Source organism: Botrytis byssoidea, assembly GCF_014898295.1.
Source record: "Botrytis byssoidea strain MUCL 94 chromosome Unknown BBYS_015, whole genome shotgun sequence".
In the NCBI taxonomy this organism is placed as follows: Eukaryota; Fungi; Ascomycota; class Leotiomycetes; order Helotiales; family Sclerotiniaceae; genus Botrytis; species Botrytis byssoidea.
Genome location: NW_024065856.1, coordinates 850,055 through 865,553, shown reverse-complemented (window position 1 = coordinate 865,553; position 15,499 = coordinate 850,055). Strand labels below are relative to the sequence as shown.

Genomic DNA, 15,499 nt, shown 5'->3' with positions numbered 1-15,499 from the left:
AAAGAAAACTCCATTCCATTCCATTCCATCCCATCCATAATCATGTGTCATATCAATTCATGACGATTATGAAGATCCCATTCAAGTCAAGTCAAGTCGAGTCAGTGAGTCTGGCAACTAACCGCTCGTATCATGATGTCATAGTAACATATCCATATCCATATCCATCCGTTCATACCAGTATCCATATCCATCCATCCCATAACCGTATCCATAACCCATATTCATATCATAGCCCATCATCATCATCGTCATCCAAACATCTACTCCTTAACTCGACCCAAAACCTTCTTCCCGGGTTGAAAGCCACTCTTCGCCTTCTCTGTAATGGAACCCGCAGAGTTTGTTTTTTGCAAAGCTAAGCGTGCCATTTCACCCTGATCTTGATCGGCGGGTTGAGAGAGACGACGTGTGCGTTCTACGCGGTAGGTTTTGGCGGGGAGATGCATGGATGCGAGCGCGGCGGCGAGGCCGAGTGCTGAGGCTAGAGGGAGTGTTAGTTTTGGGGTTTGAGGGAGGAGAGAGGAGAGAGGAGAGAGGAGAGAGGAGAGAGGTGATGAGGGCAGGGAGGGGGAGATAGAGGAGGATAGAGATGAAGATGAAGAGGATGTGTGTTGCTATAATAGTGATGATCCGTTGTCATGATATATGAGATAAAACCCATGAACATGAACAAAGCGACACAACAACACAACAAGACACCAACCCAGAACATCAAACCCTCACATCAAAACAATAAAATGGAAACTTACCACCAGCAGTAACAACTCCAGTAACAGCAACCATGATGAATGATTTATTATATGTGTGGTTTTGTAGATTCGGTGATTGATTGTGTTGTGATGTAATGTATTGGAGGCTTCAAGTGACGAAGTTGGAGTTGATGTTGATATCAAATTGATTGTGTAGTAAGGTATATGAAGTATTTATCGTATTGAATTTGATAAAATGAGTATTGATTGTATTGTAATGTATCGCGATGTAATGTTCTTGATGTAATGAAAAGATGAAGAAGAGAGCAAATATCCAAATCAAAGGAAGATACCTCCTCATAAGTACCTCCTCCCTTCTCAGCCCATACCATATCATATCATATCACACCACCCCAAACCTCCTGTTTCACGCCTGCGCATCTAACTGGTCCATGGTGCGGGGTAACACCAAGCCACTAACCCTCTTTGACCTTCGCTAATAACGCCGCAAATGCGTAATCTGGGGATTTATGCAGAATAGAGTGGAAAGGACCCAGTTATTTAGAAGAGGATATCCACTTAGCTTCGGGTGTTGAGGGAAGGATCTGGGGTAATTATGGGGATTGGCTGAGATGTCGTGTGAGATGATGTGTGATGTGGTGTGAGATGTTTGTTTTGGAGGGGATATTGGATTGGGTTGGATTGGTAATTAGACTTTGGATAGGGAGGAAATGGATGAGGGAATTTTATGATGGGATTGAGAAGGAGAGAAGGAGAGAAGGAGAGAAGGAGAGAAGGAGAGTTTGTAAAGGGTTTATTACTTTGCAGCTATATTTCGTAAGGTACATATACGAGGATATCTGTAACGTGATTTGGTGGATCATTGTCGAAGGGCATATTGGTTTATTAATACCTAGTATGTAGACATGTACTGTGTAAGGAAATGAAACTTGTTCTTTCGAGTCATGAATCATGAAGTGGTAGTTAGGGGGTTAATCACCTACCTAGATAAGTAAAGGTCGAGGGATTTAATCCAATAAGAAGAATATTTGTCGATACTTAATAGGTACATATATCCACGTTGCGATCTCATTGATATTCCAAAAATTATATCGAGTATATAAAGAGGTCCGATATTACATGATATTAAAGCACATATATTTAGTCCTTACCTAGTATTCAAACCCTCTCAACCATCAAAAACAGTCCACGAATATGGAGCCCCGCACACCCCCTTTCCTCACTTTTTGATCTCGTACCTACCTACAATCACACCCCCAGATCCCCCCCTCTCACTCTCTTTTCTTTCTATCCTTTTTTTCTTTCTCTTTTTATTACACTCTTAATATATCTAGTACTTCTTCCTTTCCTAAGTTTGCACCTACCACCCTAATTTCACTTACCCACCAACCTACCCATCCCGTCCATCCAACTATCCCATCGCCATCATTCCTCACCCCAATACCATAGTATCATCCCACAAATACACACCCCTCCCTCACTTACGTAAGGTAAAGCCCCAAACCAAACCAACCCAGCCCAAACCCAAACTCCGCACTGTCACTTCCAAGACCCAATACTTTTCGCTCACTTTTCGCCCAAACTCTATTCCTTCCTATCCAATAACCACAACGTATCACACAATACACACCCAGCTTAGACACACAGGATACACTACCAAGAGCGACCGAGTCCTGGGGATCGTCCATTTAAGGACGGGCGCGGCGGGGATATGTATAAATGAGGAAGGGGAGGGGGCTTAGGTAGAACTTGTAGTCTATTTGGTTTTCAGTTTGGGGGTGGGGATTGAGATTGTGAAGGGGGCTCCTGACTCGTGTCTCCAATCCAATTCGAATGCGAATATCAAAACCCACCAGTAAGTGAGTATCCACGAGTATCTTTTTGAGCTTAGGTCGATGATGAAATTTGTATATATATATATTTCATATAACGTGGTTTATTAGTGAACAGATCATATTAATAAATGAATCACTTATTTTATATATAAAACTTATTTATATATAATTATACACTTTTTTTATTTGTAAATATAATTTTCTGAAAATTTAATATAAAATATTTGAATATAAAAAAATTTTAAAAATCCAATTAATTTTAAGAAATTTGAATTTATAAAATTGTTATTATAAAAATAGTTTTTTTATAACGAAAATCGTGACAATTTCCTTTCTTTTTTAGAAGATAATGAAATTATTTTATAAAAATTAAACTAATAAAAAATTTATATTTTAATTATTTTTTAAAATCTTTTATTTAAAAAAATAATGATTGATTATTAAAATATTAATATTTTAAAAAACTTGATTTAAATAATTTTCGAAATGACTTATTTATTAATATAACCCGTTTATTAATAAACCACGTTAGTAATAATTCCGAATATTATTATTCTATATCTTGACATTTCAAATATCAGATTTATAATTAAAATAATAACAATCAGTATTACATAAAGATGATTTCTTTTTAATCTATTATATACTCTTTTAGGAAAAAAAAAGATTTAGTTATTAATCAGAATTCAAGAAGTCAATTGATATTTCTCTTCTTGTGTTGTTGTTATATTAAATTTTAATTTTAATTTCAATATTGAAGATAATTGAAAAATAACTATATTTCTTTTTTCTTTTTTCAATCTCTAAAAGATTATATATTAAATATAACATTCGCTCGTTTATAAACTTGAAAATAGTATAACAAAATAATCTTAGTTCGCTTCATTATATATTAATTAGAACATAGATACATAGAATGACAATATTCGGAATTAATATTATCTATCAAAATAATAGAATTTGTTTTAAAATATTTGGTTTTATATTTCCAAATTCAAATCAGAATAAAATTGCTTATTCTATAGTTTGATATAAATAGAAATATATAAAACTACTTTTTTTTAGATTAGATTCTAGCGTTTCAACATGTTAATATTACAAAATGTAAAAATAAATGTAAGAGTAATGTCTTCATCTTTCTATACAGCGGTATTAACTATTATACTATTACTTACACTGCGAAACAGTGACCGTTACATAACCAGGCCTCGGTAGGCTCGACGCCTTGAATAAAATATGTGACTCAACTTGAGAAGTCGACCATGGCTCCTTCCTACAAACTCGTTCAGCAGTGACGAGAACCATTTATCAATGATGGAGATGGACCAGATCATTACTGCTAGACAACATACCACGTGTGATAGTTTTGCAACGGTTCTCAACAGCCCAGAGATCGATAATTACCATACATTTATTGGCGTTGTATAATTCAGACCCCAACAAGACGTCTCAATTCCCTCGTCTACTATGAGCGTAGACTCGAAACTTGGACTTTTACGTTTCCTGCACGCGTTGTCAATATTCGGGTCCAGAAGAACCAAAGTTTTATCTGGTGATCAGTTGCGGCACAGTTCAACACCGTTTTAATAGAACCCTAGACTCGAATACGTGGTATTTGTACTGGGAAGATCGCCTCCTTCCCCGCATCTGCCCTCCGAAAGCTCTCTCACGCACACCAAAAACGATTTTGAAAGTGTGATATGTGTAAGGCATTTGTGGCAAGCTCTTATGTAAAGTTTGTGTTCCCCTCTCCTTCTCAATATAATCGGATAACCCATATTCTATATAGCTTCTGATCAGTTGGACCATGAGATTTTATTTCCCACAAACTCCTTCACACAGGTTGGAACACCTGTCGATTCAAATACCCGCTCCACAAAGGGATGCATCACAACCAATTTCACCATGACCTTTGGGAATGTTGGAATGGTGTCGTTGCAAATCGCCACCGATGCCCGTGACGAGTTTCCATGCCGTTTTAGCAGGTCTGACGTTGTGAATACGAGAATGCGTAGACGCCCAGTAGAAAGGAAATCTGAAGTCAGGATTAGCATAGTTTAGAAGAAACAAACAAAAATGGAAGCATACCATCTTGCTAGTGCCTCAGATATGAGTCCGCGTATTGTCTTGCCACGGAATCAGGTAGTCTGCCTCCATGCTTTGAAGTTCCATGAAGATCACTATCGCCGGAAAATAGATGTGAGTTTTGTATGCTGGTTGCCTTGACTGTGATACTCTACAGATACTCGATGCCACAATCACTTGTGAAATTACTCCATCGCTGCAGACTTTGAGGAACTGCTCGTGAGTCAGACCCTCAGCAGAGCTATCAGAGCCTATCTGTCCAGAAAATCTTGAGGTGAACTTGGTGTCAAACTCGATAAGCATACGTCCAATCTACACTAGTTCAGATTCATATGTCTTTAGAACGCTAGCTCCTGGTGGCTCAGGAGACAGGGAGTAGATCTCGTGGGCTAGTTTCCACGCGAGGTTTTAAGAATGCATCATGGAAGCGTTCGTCCCCTGCCCAGCATTTTGACTATGGGAATGACAGCCTTTCGCACGTTAGCAAGGGTTAACTTATTTGGAAGAGGCAGGACTCACCGTCTTCAACGATGAAAGCTCGACTCCGCTCGGCATCATCACTCATTGAAAAAGTAGGACTCACACGCTGCCCACCAATCGACCTCTGTATTCTTTCTAATGGAAATTGTGCAAGGCAAAAATAAACGTTGGGTTTGTGCTAGAATGAAATCGAGAGTGATTGCGACTCACTTGCCACGACTCTTTTCCCGTGCTACTGGGATACCGGGATCGGTGCTTTCCACAGGAATCTCGTCTTTGATCTGCGCGTGAAGTCGAGTTAAATACTGGTCAGTACTGATGTGCTCCCGGGGAATGATCATAACGTATCCCGCGGCAGAATGTATAGCACAGCGCTTTCGTACGTCAGGAAATGTTATGTCTACAACTAGATCGACGACAATCCAAATATGGTCTGGTTGTTTCGGCTATAGGCTCGAGTTCCATTGACCTCCAAACTTGCGAATGAGCACCATCAGTCCCAACCAGGTGTTTACTCCGAAGAGTTTTTTGTATTTTCTTCCTTTCGGCAGTTTCCTATTCGAGGTCAACCTTCAAAGGGTACTCAGCATCACTAGCTGCATCCAGAACGAAGTCTACAAGCCTTGTCGATCGCTGGATACATTCAGTTGAGTAGTGATTTAGATTCTCCTCTAAAATTCGCTCAATGCGACCTTGGTGAATTGTGACTTTGTGTTTGTATCGCAACCCCATCTGGCGCGAAGGAGGTACGCTCAACACTAGCCCGTTTTCCGGCTTAAGTATTGCTCTTTAGGCTCCAGAAAGTCACCTCTGACATATGACATCCATGGTTAAGTATTTCATCAACGATATCCAAGCTCTTGAGAACTTCCAAAGTCCGCGACTGGAGCCCGCCAGCTTGTCCGGTTATGAGTCTTAGCACATTAAAGTGTCTCCCAGACCGTATCTTGCGAGTAACAACGTGAGCACCATTCCAGCTGGCCTAACCTGCGGGTATATAATCAGTCAATCTGGCTACTAACCATGAGCATGGTGCTTACTCCAATAACAACAGCTTCGTATTTTTCATGGCCATAGCTCGACTGAATAGGTTGAGAGCTGATTGTAGGCAAAGGCAGCTCGCGGGAAGGCAAGGTTCGGAAGTCCCGAGATTCACGTGATTTCTATTGCGAAGATCCCTGTGGTGACAAAGTTAATATTCCGGACGAAGATAAATTCAATATAAATCCCTATACAAATTTCTATTTCATATATTACAATATTAATATATATATTTATTAATAATAAATAAAACTCTTCATTATTAATAAATCAAATCAATTCTTTTTACAATCCATTTATTATTGAATTTTGATTAAAAAAAAGAAAATAAGGATCTTAAAAAACCTTAAAGCTTTTAAGATTTTTGAATATTAGAATTAAGAGGAAGATAAATAGAAAGATATATGTATAAAAGGTTAAAAAGATAAATAAGAGTTAAAAAGAAAAAAAGGAATAAATATAAAAATTAAAAAATAGGTAGAAAGTATTAGCCAAAAATTTAAAAAGAAATAGAATTCTTTTAATAAGTTATATTATATAAAGAAAACCTACAAAAAAGCTTTCAAATAAAATCACAAGCTATATTATTATGCTATATAATATAGAATATATTATATAAACAAGAATATAATCTGATTTTAATTTATATATAAATAAATTTGAATTTAATAAATAAAAGTATAATAAAAAGATTAGTAATTCTTAATAAATTCTAATTGAAATATTTAAAAGAACTTTTCTATTCTTTTATTGAAATTTAATAAAAAATCAATTTAAAAAAAAAAAAAAAGAAAAAAAAAGAAGGAAAAATTGAAAAGTAAGTAAAATCTAGAAGCTTTTTATTTAATAAATAATTATTATCTCAAACCGAAATTTTCAATTAACCTTCCAAAATTCAAGAAATTTATTAAGAATTTATTAATTAAAATAAACTTTGTAAGATATAAAAACTTAGATTAATTATATTAATACTTTAAAAACAATTTATTCAATATATAATGAAGGTATTGTAGAATTTATGGCAATTACGAAAGGATCACTTCGTCAACCACGGATTCTGCCACCACAGGGGATGGCATCTTATCGACATGTGAACCGAATCGTAGGATGAGAGATGGTCTGGTGAGCGGTTTCAGAAATCTGAGTGTCACTAGCTAGTCAAAGTACAGTCAAGATGGGCTTTGACGAAAGAAGATTGAAGCAGCGCAAGCTAAATTGCTCATGAGGTTTGCGAGCTTTAAGTTTACAATGTACCAATTTCGGAGAGAATCTTTGAAGCCGAGCAAGATGTTCTCAGTTTTCGGGAAAGACTTCTTCGCCCCGAGATTGCTTCCGTGTAACGTGTAAATTCGTTCGGGGGCTATTCAAGTGACGTAGCAGCATTCGTGGGTCACGGATGATGCACCGGGGTGTGCACTTTCAACTTGTTTTGACTCCTCTTTTCTTCGCAAAGCTCCGACATCAACTTCAATGGTCAACTCCACATCGGGTAATTGCCCGGTATCTGTTATCAGACATTACCCGCAACGAAGTGTCTACTAGGTAAGCTTATGAGTTGAATCACGTCATCTCTTTAGATACCAGAAATCATGAAACGATTTGCACTACTCGTAGTAGTGAGAGTAAATGATCGACAGTACAGGAGTGTATAAAAGTGTATAATATGAAGCTGACGCCAACTTATGGAACCTGACTACCCATATACCAGCACGTGACCAGTTTTCGGCAAACTGCGGAGAACAGAACCACAACGAGGCTTTTGTTTAGTGGCGGGATACAGTACCGGTAGTAGGTAGAATGCACTTTCCGGCTTTAGCGTCTTTCAACGTTCCCCTTCCGAAACAAATACCTTACCCTTACCCCACGTGCCCCAGAAACTTCCCTGCGATGTGCAAGATGTCACCAGGATGTATTATTTACCCCAGTCTTGAAAAGACGCCATTGACAGTAAAAATATGCCGAATGCCGGAAGTGTGGATAGTTGAATTCCATCGGATCAGGGAAAGAGTATTGGAAATAGTGGACGCTTTCCGTTCATGGCTCGAACATAGTTGAGCTTGCACCTTCGACTGGGGCTTCCTGGTTGGCAATCACGTGGCAATACAATGTTTATATTAAAACAGATTGTCAAGTCACCGAAAATGTCCCCCAACCAACTTATTCAAGATGATCGATCCTTCAGATGTAGTCACCAATGGAATTCCTCAGATTATCAAAGATTCGGCAATTGAGAATCTTCGTCCACTCAGCGTAATCGTCATTGGAGCTGGCTTTTCTGGAATTTATTGCGGTGTTCGAATACCCGAGAGACTTCGCAATGTCAACCTAAAGATCTATGAGAGGAATGCTGGAGTGGGAGGAACATGGTACGAGAACAGATATCCAGGCTGTGCCTGCGATGTCCCATGTTAGTAAAGCATAAGGACGGCAATCTTTCCTCGAAACTAACAATTTCAAAAGCACACTCTTATCAGTATACTTTTGCTCCAAATCCAAATTGGAGTAGCTTTTATGCTCCTGCACCAGAAATTCGACAATATTTGGAAGATGTGGTCAGGAGGTTCTCGGTAGACAGGTTTATCAAATGTTCACACGAAGTTGTTGGTGCACAATGGGACGACAAAAAGGCAAAATGGTATGCACACACAAAGCAATAGGTATTCTCATAATGCTAATCTATGTCTAGGAAGGTCCAAGTTGAGGATATCGAAACAGGAGAGACTTTTACTGATGAGGCCGACATTGTAATCAGTGCCCGTGGTACCTTGAACAACATATCCTGGCCAACAATCGAAGGATTGTCTGACATCAAGATTCCTGTGATGCATTCTGCAGCCTGGGACATGAAGTATGTGCAAATCATATTTTAATCTAAACTCCGCTGACGTGTGATTCAGCTATGACTTTAAAAACAAACGAATTGGCGTCATAGGAGGTGGCAGCAGCGCGATACAGATCATTCCTTCGCTGCAGAAAGTGTCTGGAACACAGCTGAGTTGCTTTATCAGGAGCAAGACTTGGATCTCTAGGCCGTTTGGTGACGTTGCAATGGAGAGACTTGGAATTAAAGAAACATACTGTAAAGTGGCTTCAAAACATGACTAACCCACATACTAATAAGGCGTTCTAGTCTCCGCAGAGCAGAAAGCACGGTTTGCAAACGATCCAGAACACTATTTGGAGTTTCGGACAATGATAGCACGTGACGCAAATTCGGCACACGCTATAACATTAAAAGGCAGTAAATATCAAGAAACAGCGAGAGATGATTTCACAGAACTCATGAAAGAAAGACTTGCAAAAAAGCCAGAGATTTTTAAGGCGCTCCTACCATCATTCAGTGTAGGCTGTCGAAGACTAACGCCAGGACCTGGATATCTCGAAGCACTTGTAGAGGATAACGTCAATTTCATTGACACGCCTATTCTGAAAGCGAGCGCGAATGGTCTGATACTCAAGAATGGTGAAGAAAGGGAACTGGACGTCCTTGTCTGTGCAACAGGTTTTCAAGCATCCGCACCTCCTGTTTTTCCGGTCATTGGACGAAACGGCCAGTCCATGAAGGAGAAGTTTGAGCCATGGGCTGAGACTTATCTATCTCTGGCTACTGATGGATTTCCAAACTACTTTATGATGCTAGGGCCCAATGCTGCGATTGGGACTGGCTCATTGACGGCAATGATGGAGGTGACTGGCGACTATATCATCAAATGTATTCGCAAGATTCAGAAAGAAAATATCGCTAGAATGGAAGTACAAAAGCGAAGAGTCCAGGATTTCTCGAGGGTCATTGATCACTATTTTCAAAAGACTGTCTACGTTGATGACTGTAGTAGTTGGTATCGGAGCAATGGAGGGAAGGGGGATCGGGTTACTGGTCTCTGGCCGGGAAGTACGTTGCACGCGATGGAATGTCTACGATCGCCAAGATGGGAAGATTTCGACTATGTATATGAAGGAGAGAATGACGGAGAAGAGTGCAATAGGTTAGCTTGGCTTGGAAATGGCTGGTCTATCACGCAGACTGATTCACAAGAAGGCGAGCTGGCTCACTTCTTGCAACCAGGCATGGTTGACATACCTGCCGAGCCATTTCCCGAGGAAACCAGCATATTCGAGATGAGGCCGTTTTCTTACTAGTTTTATGTTAAAGTTGTGTAGATTTATGGAGATACAGCTTGGAAAGAAGTATTCAGAAGCTCATCGTATGACCTAGTGATATAAACGAGTTTCTCGATGCCCATGAGGTCAATCTCCGACATACACTCAACGATCCAATTTCGTTCGGGTGATCGTTATCACCGGGGGTGGGCTAGTCATTATCCCGTCTAGAAGAACTTGTTTGGTTAATAACTTAGTGTGCAGATATAAACAGCCCACTGACACCTTGATAAAGCTCCTTCAGCCTTTTCTTTTCTCGCTACCGTACGCATATGATTTCACCAAACACAACATCTTTTTGATTCGCATTATAATCAAATTAATAAAGTTATTATAAATTGAAATATAACGTTTAGGTGTCTTTAAAGAAGCATAGAGAAGTTACGTTTTGGAAGCTAGTCATGAAATTGGGTATAGAACTTAAATTAATACTGATAAATTGCTAGTGACTTGCATGTAAATACAAAAACTTTCTTCTGAAGGGTCAATAGCTTGGGTTCGTTGTGCTTGAACGGCGCCACACCACCAGATTCTGTGTCGAAACATTAAATCAAAACAGCTCAAAACACTATTTTTCTGATCGACTTGTTGATCTGGATCGCTGGATATCTCTCAGAAGCAGCTATAACCCGGAAAAATTGGGTTCCGACTTTCCTGATTATATGGGGCTAGGATAGTGATGGACTTTTCATTATTGATTTACCTTCAACCGCCTCGGATATAGTACGTTAAGCGAAGTAATCCCTACAAAATATTGGCACCGGATAGCGTTCAAAACCTTGGAATGGTACTGTACCACTTCCGCCCCGCTACCACGCATACGCAAAAGAGGCGCTGTGCAGTCACGCCACCCTGGTCAATCTCAAATTGCAATTTTCATCAGTCAGACGACAGGCCAGGAACAAACCGCAGCAATTTGTCTTGCCTTGGCTTGGTTCCAGTTGAGAAACTGTACCTTCCGAATTTCTGATTTAGCAAACAATTTGATCACTGCGGAAAATGCTCGTAACTCTACAATACAGGTGGTGATCCATTGGACATGGCAAAGGGAGCGGACATTAGACATCACATCCAGATTCAAAAAACTCTTCCGAGAAATGTAAACTTTTGAAGTTCCTGTTGAGTTCTTCAAGTTCAAACACCATCGTGTTTTAGAGCCACAATTATTCCTGACAAGACATTTTGAAAGATGTATCCTTAAGTTATGTTGATAGTTCTAGGAGGTTCAAGTGAGTGATGACATTAGTCAATTCAACCAAAAGTCCACTCTTGCGTCCTCGCTCACGTATACCCTCCTAATCAATTCTCTAATGGCTCCTCTTTCGATCTTTCAAGGATTGTAGTAAGAACTTTCGACGGCGAGATCGGCTGTCTTGTCAATACCATCCTCCTTGAACCCAAAGTCTGCAAGCCCACGTTTAACATCAAGCTTTCGCAATAACACATTAAGAACATGAATGGCATCCCTGTTGTTCTCAAGCAGGAATTCTCAAGTCTCTCCATAATCTTCGGTATCGAAGGCGCGTTGTATTCTAGAATGTGAGAAAAGATGATGGTATGCGTTTCGGAATGTGGTAAATTGAAGCTTCTGTCTAATGTGTGACAGTGCTTATCATGAAGTGCTATTACAACAGATCCAAGACAGACATCACTGAAGAATGCTCTGTGCTGAACAGCTGTACGATTATAAAGGTTTGAAGGTGTATTCACGATTATGGGAAGTGGTTCTGCAAGACACTTTGACCCTTCCATTACGAGGAGTAGTGTTAACGGGTTTGTATTTTCGGCGCGCAACGCCTCAACTGCGTTTTCTTAGCTATTATATTGTAAAAAAGACATGGAAATTTGTGATATTGATATACTGATATTTCTAATTAAGTTTTTATTAAAATCTAATAAATGGATTATTTGAATTCCTTTATTAATACCACAAAAACTTTATAATTTATAATAATTTTAATAAGAACTGAGAGAAAGTTGACAAATAGGTTAATTTAGGGTATTAATTTGAGTATGTAAATATGATGGAGTTTAGTGATTTATATGTGTATAGTGTTTCAAAAAGGGCATCGGAGGGTCGGCGAAAGCTAGACTAGGTGCTTACGGATACTCGGCAAAGTCCACTACATCCCTATCCGGACACGCAATTATCCACGCAGAATGCGCTATCACATGGCTACATCGTACATGGTCGAATTAACAGCCATTCATGTCCGTACGTATCTCGAAATTTCCGTGGAACAAGAGCTTTCTAGCGAATCATTTCTGGTAAATCACAGCGCACTTGGCGATTTTATTTAATGCCGATTAAGTGCCGGCGTACAAGAGCACAGACGCTAAATGGCTATTAGTTCGGCCATACACGAGGTAATTATGCTACGGTCATTACGGCTAATGGCTTGTCAGCTTTATAAAGTTGACAGATGCGACTTCCTAGGGCTATTTTAAAACTCATACACTTGTGTTTACCCTCGTGTTACCATGTCCAATGACGGCCACTTTGGTTGAGACAGTGAGCTTGTCTATTCTACCTATAGCGGTGCAACATCTACCCCGCTCCCCCCACAATTCCCGATGCAACGTAGCCAAACCACCACCTAATACAAACACTTCGTACACCAGAAATGAATCTCAATAACGCCTGGCACTTATTGTTCCAAGATGCCGCGTAACAGGGTTGATCCACTACGTCGAAGACGAGTAGCACAAGCATGTGACAGTTGCAAGAGACGCAAGGAGAAGTGTAGTGGCGGTACCCCCTGCGGGCAGTGCAAATCCCGACATCGAGAAGAGGCCTGTCAGTATACGAAAGCCCAGGCATCAGATGTTGCAAAGCGTCTTCTGTGCGAGACTAGAGGCAGCAGCAACCACAGCGCAAGCGAAGATCATCATGCACTGTGTGAGCTTGATGATCTCGCACCGTCTGAAACTCTCAAGGAAGGCGACAATACGGTTTTGAATGCGGCGCCCAAGCCCAAAATCTCCAGAATGCTACGTGACAGTCAGGGGAGATTTAGTATGTCTTGTTGCAACTCTAAATCAGGAGCTAAAGCAGTCAAAGTTTGCTGACCATGTTTAGTTTATGTCGGCGAATCAGCCTCGTTGTCCTCTCTTCAGACTGTGAGGAGAGCTGTGATAGTTGCAGTGGGCCCTTGTGAATTTACATCAGATCCTCTGCGTCACCTGATAATTGAAACTACGCCAACGATTCGTTTTGATAATGTCCACGAACCTCTACTCGATCTTGCTGAAGCTCTTTCTCTTGCAGATCAGTTCTTTCAAGTCGTAAGTGGTATCATGGACCTTTTCGACCCTGCTTGGTTGATAGATAAGCTGCCGACTTGGGTCGAAGATTCTTCACGAAGAGGAAAGCTGGAGTCGCCCGTCATTTATCTTGCACTCGCGATCGGGGCACAAGGAAGAGCTCGAGATGAATCAGATGAGATCATTGCTGAGAGGTGATTTGGTTACGGTCGTCAAATTGCAACGTTTACACTTATGGACGACCCAAGTTTGTTGACGGTCCAGTCGTTCATCTTGATCACCTACTACATGCTTGCGGCATGTCGACACAATGGGGCTTTCGTTAATTTAGGGGTGGCAGTCAGAGCTGCTTATGCTCTTGGAATTCACCGCCACGAGACAAACGTTGCATTTGTTCCGCAGGAGGGCATATCTCAAGAGCGGACCTGGAAGACTCTACGAGTTTGTGATCTTTTTTTCAGTGCATCGATGGGAAGACCACCTGCCACCTCAGACACCGATTGCAATATTCCCTGGACTTCGGTGGATCAGGTCGCCGGCAGAGAGAGTCAGTATGTGCCTTCGCAGGTCACTTCCGCCATTCTTAGAATCTGCCACGTCTTTGAACGCATTTTAATAGAAGTGTACTCTAGAAGAGCTGTCTCGCTCGACCTGGCAAGAAGTATCTCAAGACAACATCGCGAGTGGACAGAAGCGTTACCTCGTATGCTTAAAATTGACGGTTTGCATGAATCGGTTGCAACCCGAAGCCTTGGGCTTTCTCACCGACTTGGTTGTGGACTCGTGAAAATCGCATACTATTACTCGATCATTCTACTATCTCGACCAATTCTCACTTTCAAGGTCTGCCACAATGCTGGAAAATTCAGCCATGGCGAGGCCTCATCTTCCTTTAATGCAGATTTCAATACTTACGCAGACGCATGTGTTGACTCGGCTATCAAAGGTATAGATGTGGCTCATGAGACTGTTTACGAACAAGCCATGCCTCAACGTCAGCCCTTCATAATCAACAGTGTCTTTATTTCGGTGCTATGTCTTGGACTTGCCTACCTGGATGATTTCGATCAAAGAGGCTGGCCGTTAAGCACAGGGCTCAGACGGGGAATTGCAATCTTAAACCATTTTGGACGACTGAATCCCCAATCTGCTCGGTACTCGGAAATCTGCCAGCTCCTGCAAGACGCCACGACAATGTATGTTAATAATAGGGACATCAAATTATTACGGTCCAGTAGCCAGCAACTTCGAAGTGTCTTTGGTGACATACGACATTCTGCAGGAGATCAATCCCCGATACAGCCTTCGAATGTAGACTTCAGTTCGAATATACTTTGCCAGCAGGGAATTGTCGAACCGATTTCGCCGTCTTCTTTCAATGAAACAACTTTTGAGGCGGAGTCGATGAATACTATGACAGGAATATCAACTGGACAATTCTCTGGAGGTCACAACTACCATCCCCACGATAATTCACAATTCACTGCTTTACCCCTTAACTTCTTTTCGACCAATGGTGCCCTATTATCTGATGACTGGCCGACAGAGGATGATGTTCCGCTCTTTTCATTAACAAGCGAAGCCACATCAGAAATGTAAGAGTTGAGGCCCCGGCTTATCACATACCACCTCATTTCGTGACAAAATCCCTACAAAAATACTGTTTTCTCATATAAATTAATTTCTTTTATTATTTATTTAATTATTGGATAATTAATTTCAAAATAATTTAAATAAAATTTATCAACATTCTAAATGTTAAAAATAAAAGGGATTATTTTTATTAATTTTTTTGGAAAAGTTGTAGGTCTTTAAAGTTGATATTTTTCAAAATTTATTATATATATATATAACGTGGTTTATCATCGAGTAGGTCATATCATCGAGTGGGCTATCATTTTTATATACAAAATTCGTTTG

At 40.2% G+C, this 15,499-nt stretch overlaps 4 protein-coding genes across 4 annotated transcripts; 2 read left to right on the top strand and 2 right to left on the bottom strand.

Moving 5' to 3' along the window:
* Positions 1-263: 263 nt before the first annotated feature.
* On the bottom strand, positions 264-786 carry EAE97_007741 (uncharacterized protein; the record flags this gene model as incomplete). The annotated part of the gene is made up of 2 exons (XM_038878255.1): positions 264-484; positions 753-786. The coding sequence occupies 2 exons, from the start codon at positions 784-786 to the stop codon at positions 264-266; spliced, it is 255 nt and encodes an 84-aa protein (XP_038731093.1).
* A 4,404-nt stretch (positions 787-5,190) lies between these two features.
* EAE97_007740 (uncharacterized protein) lies at positions 5,191-5,454 on the bottom strand (the record flags this gene model as incomplete). Its single annotated transcript, XM_038878254.1, has 2 exons — positions 5,191-5,248; positions 5,324-5,454. The coding sequence occupies 2 exons, from the start codon at positions 5,452-5,454 to the stop codon at positions 5,191-5,193; spliced, it is 189 nt and encodes a 62-aa protein (XP_038731092.1).
* Positions 5,455-7,897: 2,443 nt separating this feature from the next.
* Positions 7,898-10,686, top strand: EAE97_007739 (uncharacterized protein). The gene is made up of 5 exons (XM_038878253.1): positions 7,898-8,561; positions 8,615-8,789; positions 8,841-9,002; positions 9,052-9,233; positions 9,285-10,686. The coding sequence occupies exons 1-5, from the start codon at positions 8,321-8,323 to the stop codon at positions 10,292-10,294; spliced, it is 1,770 nt and encodes a 589-aa protein (XP_038731091.1). The 5' UTR covers positions 7,898-8,320; the 3' UTR covers positions 10,295-10,686.
* A 2,290-nt stretch (positions 10,687-12,976) lies between these two features.
* On the top strand, positions 12,977-14,961 carry EAE97_007738 (uncharacterized protein; the record flags this gene model as incomplete). The annotated part of the gene is made up of 4 exons (XM_038878252.1): positions 12,977-13,331; positions 13,395-13,773; positions 13,828-14,775; positions 14,862-14,961. The coding sequence occupies 4 exons, from the start codon at positions 12,977-12,979 to the stop codon at positions 14,959-14,961; spliced, it is 1,782 nt and encodes a 593-aa protein (XP_038731090.1).
* Positions 14,962-15,499: the final 538 nt, after the last annotated feature.